The 10,649-nt window shown below is 43.1% G+C and overlaps 1 protein-coding gene across 1 annotated transcript; it reads right to left on the reverse strand.

The window, feature by feature from the left end:
* Window positions 1-2,212: 2,212 nt before the first annotated feature.
* On the reverse strand, window positions 2,213-10,136 carry LOC142587844 (boophilin-G2-like). The gene is made up of 4 exons (XM_075699136.1): window positions 10,013-10,136; window positions 5,920-6,093; window positions 4,212-4,421; window positions 2,213-2,335 (listed from the first exon to the last, which is right to left on the reverse strand). Coding segments are annotated over exons 1-4 (429 nt in total). The 5' UTR covers window positions 10,056-10,136; the 3' UTR covers window positions 2,213-2,333.
* Window positions 10,137-10,649: the final 513 nt, after the last annotated feature.

Below are 10,649 nucleotides of genomic sequence, written 5' to 3' on the forward strand. Positions count from 1 at the left end.
ACCACACCGCACTACACCATACTGTGCACTGGTCTATCTGGACGCTGCCTATCTAGAAGAAAACTGGCCTGAAACTTCACGACAGGAGCGAAAGACGCCATAGAGAGAGAGAGAGAGAGAGAGAGAGAGAGAGAGAGAGAGAGAGAGAGAGAGCACTGCCAGCTAGAAGAAGAAAAGCGCCTGAAGGAGGCACCACGGAGCGTGCCACCATCTCTCGAGGCTACGCAAAATGCGCGCCGCGGAACTCACGGACCGCTGGCGTTTAAAAGAGCAAAGACAACCCTGTATCAGCACAAGAAGATTACAATGAAGTGTATGGTGCCTTTTTTTCTGCCTTTTGAATGTCGCTATGGAAAATAGCTAAATAAACTGCAGCGTATTAGAAGTTACAGCTTGAGGGAAATAGTGAACAACCGTTAGGAGAAACTCGAAATGAACATTTTTTTTTGTAAATTGTTTGGGCAGTGACTAGCGTATGTATTGCGGTTCTGTACAAAGGGCTGGCGGCCCGAGACAGCATTTTCTTAAGTTTTGATGGGTCACTTTGATGGTCTTGTTTAGTTCTCGCAACTTGCCCTGTGTTCTCATCTGAGTGCTCGGATAATGGCTCTGGCTTTTGGGTCAAGGTCACTTGAAGGTTGCAAACAGCGGGAGATAAAAGCATTTCATGCCTAATATTAGTGAAACTGCGCTACTTTAATTCCCCTACTTCCTAAAAGATATTAGAAAAATATGTTTACCGAGAAAAGGATAATATCTCAGTTAAAAAAATGACTCTCTCTCTCTCTCTCTCTCTCTCTCTCTCTCTCTCTATATATATATATATATATATATATATATATATATATATATGTATGTGTGTATGTGTGTCTGTGTGTGTGTGTGTGTGTGTGTGTGTATATATAGGCACACCCTTTTGAGACTATGGCCCGGTGGGAGCATTGAGTATTCATCTGTTGCGGTTATTTAAGATATGCGTTAATAAGGAAGAGGCATTGGTTAAGAACCATGATAGTCTTGTCATTGTGGCAATTAAGTGAACAAAGAATCTCAATCATCCATAGACGACGCACGCTCAAAACTTTTTATAACGATACCTTCATTTGGGCGAATTGGTTCATCATGACTGTTTTCATAGAAAAGCGCTAAAGACGAAGACTAAGTCAAAGGAACACCTGTTGAGTTCCGTCGTATGTGTTCCTTCGATCTTCATCTTCGTCTTTAGCGCTTTTGTATGAAAACTGTTTATAACGCTTTCAGGTCTCACGTTAAAAACGTAATTTCAAGTCAGAGTTGGAAACTTTAGAAGCACCAATATATATTTTATTGCGAACCACATATTTTATAAGAGCTAGTTTACGATAACGAACTGCACCACATAAATGGATTTGTTCGGCACAACTCGAGAACTAGCACTTTTAATCTTGGGACCGCATGGCCAGTGGAGCTCAAATTATTTTTCTTTTGTTACGCAGTTGTAATTACGTGCAATGTGCGCTTTCATGTCTTAAATTTTTAGAACAACAAGGTGGTCTTCGTTGACCGAGTAATACATCAACTTGCGTTTAGGGACACAGAATCCATGCGGACTCCTTCGTGACAACGCATCACACACTAGGTCGCCGAGAGGTTAAATAAGCAGCGCGGGACGATAAATCAGTCATAACTCATATAACGGTGCCATCGTTGCTGTTCAGTACGTTTGATGTCGCCTATAGCAGCAAAAGAGTGATAGCCTCTTTGTCACGTTGCATTGCTGGGCGGTTCGTGGAAGTTATCTACTTTGAAACTGGAAGTGTAGGGCATACGTGCCGACACGGCTCTATCGTTCCCGGCATATAAATGTCACGGCCACCCAACATTTTTTCTCGTTTTCAGGAACAGAAACTTCATTCATATCTATATCGAAAATAAAATGCAAAGCTTTCGCGTCTCCAGGCAAATTTAACTAATAAACATTTCTAAGTATTTCAGAGAATTGCAACAGAGTTCCATAAAATAAGTTGGCCAGCTAGCGGTTACATTACCGTATTGAACATACGAAGTACTAATTATCATCGTAGGAGACACGGCAGTATAAGTGCAGTGTTCAAGTAAGCGTGTTTAGCGTTAGATCAGAGCATGACAAGGACGAGATAAAATAGAATGAAGCGTTGTACCAACAGCCAGTGTTTTAACGTGATACGCGTGCAATAAAGACGAAAACACATAATGACATTTCCGGCCTCACTTAACAGTATCGTTTTATTTACAAACTACATTTTGGGGCATCGCCGATGGTGTGAGAACCCTCGACTTGCCGATATTGATGAGCAATCCTCCGGTAATTCGGATTCTGTAAAGAAAGGAAACAAAACAACTCCCAATAATAGAAAAAGAGGGTTCCGCTGGAATTTCATTTGGTGATGTGGTAACTCTGTCTGGTGAATAAACACATGCTTGCCTCTGATATCAATTAAACGGAAATAGCCAGATATATGTATACGCTTTAAAATTATTTAGTTATACAGATGTCACTATGGTGATTGGCTTTGCTGGAAACTGAGGACGTATAAACAGTGATAGCTTGTACCAAAGCATTCTCGCTCTGAAATATTCGATAGGTACCACTGTATTAAACTGACAAGTTATACCCTTGTGTATGACGCTAGTTAAATCGAGCGAGGATGGATGAGAAGTAGCTGTAAATTTTTTTCTTACATGAAATAATGCGTGGGATGCACTGTTCATACACAGTTGCCATTGATTCAAGAGTTTCTTCTTCAGTAGAAGCGCGACCGTCATTCTCAAGAAGAGGATAAAAATTAAGAAGGGAGGCCAAAAATACCATTTGCAACAAACAAGAGGCACCAATATGCTTAGTCGCCACATAAACCTATACGCTTTCCATTGGTTTATACTAAGGCGAACATTTTCGGTTGCATAGGGTATTAAGGGACATCAGTATGGTTAACTGATGGCTTGCAACGCCCCAAGGGGATGTCTTGGTTATGACAATTAGGCGCTGGTTAATATTTTGGCGACCCGTGCTTTTCTAACACGCAACTAAGGGAAACGCAGGCCATTTATACATAATTCTTATGCTGTTAAGTAACTATCATTGTGAGAGCGGCAGTAAATGCACGAAGTTGTCTTCCGTAGCGGGTTTTATAGGCGCTGGGGCCATCAGGTAAGCCGACTATTCCAGGTGCAAGGCGACAAGAATGCCGCTACGTGTATACAGGGCACTCAAGGACTTAGGTCCTCAGACTTCTCCAACTCCTTGCATAAATCATATCATTGCAGGTATTCTGTCGGTGGAGAAACCGAAGCAGAGCAACGGTTCCTGCCAAGGACCATTGGCCAGTTACTTGCTGAATTGAGCCAATTCTATCGCTAATTTTTCACTTCCTGCAGTATATGTAACATGATTTATATAGAAGTAAGGTTTGCGAATGTTAATATAGCGACACTGTTCTTTGTAACATTATTTCTGGCGCAACTATAAACGTCCAGCGGTCAACAACGAAGCGGCCACTAATGGTTCAGATTACTTTAACGAGACGTTCATTTGCATTTAAGACGTTCGTGTCTACAAAATAAATCACCATTTCTGAACGTCATCCAGCGTCCCCCTTCATTGATCAAAGAACACTTCAATACACCAGTGAACATTACAGCGTTTTTCAATGACTTTTTGCGAAGAACGCCTTTTTGTAATTGCAGAGGGCGTTATGAAAGCTCAATAGATAGTAATTTTAAAAATGCCATGACATTCATAGCCACAGGTCGGTCTCAGTATTTTTGGTGCAGTCTATTCTGCTGTATGAGATCAAATTGAAAGAATTTATGCGGCCTATCTGTCTTTAATTCCGTCGACTACGGGTTGCACAATCCCATTGTCCTGGTGACCGGCCCTCTTTCGAAAATGAGGTCCCAATATTCGAACTCTGCATTTGAATCAGAACTCATCCCTTTGTGCATCGTTCCCAGCGCAACTCTACAAACTTAGGCCTCACTAGAAGAAGCCCTTCAACAAGTGCTCGAAATAATAGAAGACGTGTCCGCAATGGGACGATTCATTCAGATAAATGCATTGGTCCTTATTATCCCTTCAGTACTTGCGTGTTGAAAGGGCAGAACGCGCGCATTCGGTTAGCTATTTCTGTTGCGAAAGATAGGCTAGGGGGAAAGCGAGCACAGAACGAGAGCAAATCGTTCATCATACTTACACGTGGCCTTGCAGGCGATTTCGCACTCCCACACGTTTTCGTAATTGTTTTCGTTGCCGCCACAGCCTCCGTAGACGAATGTTTCACACTTTCCGGACTGGACGTTGTAGTACCAGCGCTCTAACTGTTGGTTGCAAGAACCGCTGTCGGCTGCCGGCTGGCAGCCAGTCTCGAAGTTAGCACCTTCAAAGTCGCTAGGTCTTTCAGGTTCTGCGTATAAACGAGATGGCGTGCTTTGAATGTGCAGTTCGGTGTGTGGAGTTTCAGAATTCTGGAGTATTGTCAGGTTCTGACAACCAAATTTTACGTATCGGCAAGTTCCACCGGAGAAGCGCGAGGCTGATTGTGCTGGAGAAAATAAAGGTTGAGAATGTAGTTTCGAGAGATGTACGTACGGATTTTCTTCTAGGTTAATTTACCCTCCCCTTCATCACGTTCTTCGCAATTGTATAAACACAGTTCTCTCGACTTCTGTAGTGAAAAGCAGCGTCCAATATTCTTGTAGCACCAGCCCGACAAAAGCGGCTGTCGCACTAGTGTCCCTAGAGTAGCAGTGCACAACAGAAGTCTTAAGAGGTCAAAGTATTTATTGTAAGTCAACCTGAGATTATCGCTTTGTAAGCGTTCGCATTACGCTACATAGGGAAACAATATGACTGTATGCATTAACACCATAAAATTTTACGGTTTAGGAAAATAATCGTATAACGAAATACACACGACAAGTTTAACTTGTTTGTTTAAACCAATATTATAAATATTTTGGGCTTAATAAAAACATACGCACAGCAGAAAAACCTTAAGGAGGATACATAGGTATGAAAACTGCAACGCCGGAGTGAAGTCTGTGATCTTGATAAACCTTGGCATCCACCATGTTTATGTCTTAAACCGCTAAAATCATGGTGTCAACGCACAAAAAAAGTACGAAAACTCAATATACCTTACGCATTGCATGACAACGTGGACGTACGCACCAGTTTATCTAAAAAAGAAAAATACCAGTCAGGGAACCGAAACCCGCTCGACCGTTTCGGCAGCGAATATGCTTCAGTGATTGCGATATTTCTTAACCTTTCATTGGCGGTATTTAACGCAAGGCAAGCGCGACTGTTGTGGGTTCCATAAAAGTCAGGCGAGCTAAGGACAGCCACGTCTACTTGCACATCGACATAGGCACACGCTAAGAACGACATCAATGTAATAACATCTCACGTGTTTTGATCTATAGGAATGCACACCTTATGGAAGCGAACCATGTTGGACTGAAATGACGAACCTGTTATTTCAGCAACGCATTTCATGGCAACGGTCGTCCATCTGAACCACATATATCATGAACTTGAATTTAGCTCATAGCCGTATTCCATATTGGCAAATGTTGATACTTGCCATAATTCCATTGTTTTCTCTTAAAGTTGACCGTAGTCTAAATGGCACCAGGAAGGAAAAGAAATAGCTTTATCCCGCCTCTCACAGCAAGTTGCAAAACTGGTACATGCAGCTCTACCAACGATCGGCGCGGCCCGTTGCTCGGCGATAGAGATAGATGTCCAAGGTCACTGCAGTCTGACACGAATGACATATCGATCGTCATGCTGTTATCACGATGCTGCGCGCTCTACAAGTGCAGCAGCAAAACGCTCGGGTCTTAGCTACGCACACGGTTTTAAATGAAATAATGAATAGCAACAAACGGCAGACTCACCAGCGCATGTTCTTGCGCACTCCTCGATGGTCTCAAAGTTGTTCTCGTTTCCCTCGCAGCCGCCATACATGAACGACGTGCACTCCCCGGTCTCAGCGTTGAAGTAGAAGCGAGGGATGAGCGCCCGGCAGATGCCTTCGTCCGCCGGGAGTCTGCAGATGGCGTTTCTCTGCGCTGCGTGGGATAAGGAGTGTTTGCAAACTGCATGCTACTTTCTCACGCATACGGTGCGAGTTGACCGCTGCTCGGTCGAACATCGACAGTGTTCTCGCTTAAGCATCGAAAAGGCAGATTATACCACCATTTTGTTGTTTTTTTTTAGTTGGAACATACTTTCTTCTAGAAATTGCATTTGACAGATAGCGTTGTTCCGCCATTTCTGTAGCATTTAGGACGGAGGCGGACGTATTTTCTCGATAAATCACATAGTCAAGACTGCTAATTAGAATATTAACTAACTAGGTAAATATTACTAACTTTATCGCCCATGCTGCCATCGCAAAATTGAAGCCATGCCGTGAAGAACTCATTCTTTCTTGTTAGATAGTGTTAGTCTAGAATCACTTCAGAGATAGCCCACCGTGTGCTACGTGGACACTTGGCGTCCAAGTTGGATGAGAGGGCGAACGCCTAAAATGAAGTTGGAAGGTCAGTCAACTTGCAGTTGAGGTAAATAAAAGATAAAGTTCCTGAGCGCGTTGGGGGTGAAATAAGGGCGGGCTCACTGCGCACGGCACTCGGCCGCGTCAGTCCTTGTGTTAGAGAAGTTGGAGAGGCGTCGGATGCGTGAGAAGGTTTTTTTTTTCTTGTTTTTTTTCATTACCATACTTTCGGGATCGGCGCACATTTTAAGTTTGCGCTATATATATGGGACCGCACAATAACGTAACGTATGATGACGAGTCAATTATTTGCATAATTTCCGAGGTTTTGCGTTTGTCAATTACGATCTCATGATGAGACACGCCATTCATGGGGTACGGGTCTGTGACGCAATGGTTACAATATGACACTTCGCAGCTAGGTGTGCTATGTTCGAATCCGGGCGTGGGACAATGTTATTGATTTAATTATTTAGAAAACTGGCACTTTCGCCCAAAAGGCCAACCAGTGACAGCGACAGCGAGGTTGAGCGTTGTGCTCGGACTACCCAAATGGCGTTCAAAGTGTACGCGAATGCGACTTCTTGGAGAGACACCGCACTGAAGTCCTGCTGGGTAAAAGTAACAGCGCCCTGTCTGCTACGACACATCTGTCAACGATCGCGTGACCAACAGCTCCACCAGTGGTGCTGCCCTCGTCGTACGTCGACGGTGAGTGAAGTTAGACCACCGGAAAACCGTCAACATTTGGAAAGTGCGCAAGACGTCCGGGCGCGCCAGCTTGCAACCGAGAAATTGCCAGCGATGTTCTATGGTGCCTCTTCAGGCATGCCTGTGTGGCCTAATGCACGGTGGAAATGTTCATTTCAAGGCATAACTGTGAAGAAAATGACCCGACGAGTACACTTCGCGTATAAATTTCCGAAGGCATGGTCGCAAAACGATTTGGTGAAACCTCTTGGTTAGGTGAACCCTTCACTCGGTTTACCTGCAAGAAAGTTAGGACTACAGGACGAGAACTGTCAAGAACAAATAGGTAGTGAAATGGCAACTGCCAGACGTATGCACTACAGATGTACTAAGCACAGGCCACCTGCGCTAAGCAGCCTGGAAGAATTGTCTTGCCTCATATTCTTAACATAAAAAGCGCAGGAATGTGGCAAATACACAAAGAAAATGTATAATGTGCGGTCGGACGCAATGGAGCCCAAAAGAAACTTTTACAGAGGCTCATTATCTGTGTTGTTCCCACCAGCACCTTCCCTCGTAATATCGTTCAGCCTGCCAGAACAGGGTGTACTGTGAGTAAAACACATCTTCCACCACTTATAAAAAGTTCAATTTTAAATTGCAACCCGGACCCTTGCCTTTCCGGACTAGGCTACTTTTAGGAGACGTTTTCCGGACATCCAATAATTGTCGCCTGTGTGGTGTACAGAAACAATGCAACATTATTTTACAGGCTCCAGATATGCCCATATATTTTGGGATGTGCTCCTGCAAACTCTTTAAAAAGTATTTAATCTATATCCCCCTTCTGTGCGACATCTGGTGGCAGCTATACATGCTGTGACAATGTGCCCTTCGATATGTGTCTACTCATTGCAATGCATCGTCCAAACCATAATTTCACCACCCATAATTTCACCACCTACTCATTTAGGTCAAATAATCGTTCAAGTGAAAGATCTATACGAACAAATTGAATTTCGTCGATTGATATCCCTAACTGGTAATTACCATCATTGTAGTGTTTCTTATCAAGACTGACGGCGGACCTGCGCAGCGCGATTCTAGAATAGGAACACTACAATGCGTTTTAGTGACATGATTGGAGGTGTACTTTCTTTACAGTATTGCATCTAACAGATAGCTGAATACTAAGCCTTGATTTAAATTACTCAATGAAGTGGCCTTTACTTCTGAGAAAATTAAAATTCCCTTTTGATTAATTAACACAGTTACGCTAACTTTTCAAGTATTTATATTACGGCACCTATTTCAATTTGCGAATTGTAGCTAGCGAGTATGCAAGGCTTATCGAATTTGAACAATTAATTGATTATTTATTTAATTAATTTCTAATTAATTAAATAATAGTGTTAGCCCTTTTTGGGCCGTTACAAGGTGGAAAATATTTGTTACAATGCAGAAAATCCTTTGACAATCACTGCCTTGTAGCCATGCACATACAAAAATAAAATTAACGTGCACAACCTGCGGCTCACAACAAAATGCGAATGCGGTAGTAAAAGCACACACAGCAACATCAATATTTCCGAGAATTTGCAATTTGACGCAAACTAACTGTTGTGGTTCATTTGGTAGGTGAAGGTAAAGGTCTTTAGAGTTTTCAAACGAACTGACAGAGTTTGTTCGCGTTATGTGCTGTGGCAGGGAGTTCCATTCTTCAATTGTTCGTGGGAACAATGAATATGACAATGACACCGGCTTCGAGAAATGTGCCGTCAAACCTGCGGTAAAAATGCATTCTTGTTTCACCTATCTTACAGCGAAGCGACCAGCCGCGCGGCAATTTTGCGCGTATTCGGGGGCTTCTTTCACACTCAGAAAAATGATTTTCTGTAGAACGTATTGAGCAACAGAAAGCTACATCGGGAGTTTTTCATGTTGCTCTACAATTTTCTCGTTGACATTTTTCATATAATTATCAAATTTCAGAGCAATATTCCAGAAGAATGGGGAGGAATGCAAAAAAAAGTAGGAATAGCTTGAAGCGACGGCAAACAACATTACCTTGGTTCTGTCCAGCTACGTAGAATTTGTTGCATATTTAGAAATTTTGGTGCATGATATATATATATATATATATATATATATATATATATATATATATATATATATATATACACGCACATATGGTCCTCCATTTAAGCCCATTTGCTTCTACGACATATGCCGATGATACGCCGATGATTAGGAGTTGCTGTGTGCGCCTTTCCTAACGGAACGGCGCAAAATATAAAGTCACAAGCCTACAGTGGCAAGACACCGTGTGCGATGGCAAATGCAGTGTTTTCCAAAAGTTTTCAGAAGCCCCCCCCCCCCTCCAAAGTAACTTTTTGAATGAATAAAATGGCCGACACGTCACATTAGAATGTCTCGTGATTCTCTATAAAGGCGCCTTCAGGCTTTTCGAGTTCCGCAGTATCGATCCCAAATAACAGTCTCGCGTTGTTACCCCTGGTATGAGTCACGTGTATGAAGATAACAGAATGATTGGCGAACAAGTAAAAGTTACTTTAGGGCGGCGGTGATGTCGTCGTAATTCACGTGTGGCGATTGTCGCTTTCTTTGTAAGCTCCGACGTAATTTATGAATTGACGCATCAGTTGCGCAAGCTACCGGTGCAAATAAGAAGTTCATAGGAAGTCAAGGGGAAGGATACCTCGTGGAAGGCTACCACTCAAAACATTGTGGACATATGATAAGCCCCAGTAACAGTCCTCGATATTTCGAAAACGGCTTACCCATTGCAACGCCAAAAAAGGCAAGGAGAATACAATACTTCATGTTGAGTTTCTCTGTCGTTGCTCTCAGCTCTCGATGAGTGCGTGCTTGAAGCGCCGTCTTTTATATACCGAGTGACTGCGCCCACAGCGTCATACGTTGCAGACATGTACCTCTGCTTTCTGCCATAATTCCTATGGGAAAGATACCACTTGCTTGATAAACATGTGCGTTGCTTCGAAGAACGGTTGAGGCTACGTGTTTAAACTGACGCCCCCGCTCATATCAGCTGCGCAACCGACAGAATCCAACAGTGGCAACGTCGTTTGCTTCGACGGCTGGAAACGCTCGCCCATACACATGCGTATCTCGGTTTTACGGCACACGAGTCGGTCAGCCGGCTTATCGCCCACCTCCCATCTTTTTCTCTTGCCCATAGGACCAACGCTGATATTGTTGCCTGTAATTTGGAATTTATGTCTGCTTTGATTCAGGCATTGATCTTTTGGTATCTTTTGTCCACTAATAGCTATCAAAGTTGCACTTTTTTCGAATTTATTGCTGAATTTAGCATTTGCTGCAGCTTCAGGCATTGAATTAAGCACTGGGGCGCGATCGTGGATCTTTGTTCGGAGCGCGCGTTCGGTTACGCCGCGC

The sequence above is a fragment of the Dermacentor variabilis genome, chromosome 7, assembly GCF_050947875.1.
Source record: "Dermacentor variabilis isolate Ectoservices chromosome 7, ASM5094787v1, whole genome shotgun sequence".
Taxonomy (NCBI): domain Eukaryota; kingdom Metazoa; phylum Arthropoda; class Arachnida; order Ixodida; family Ixodidae; genus Dermacentor; species Dermacentor variabilis.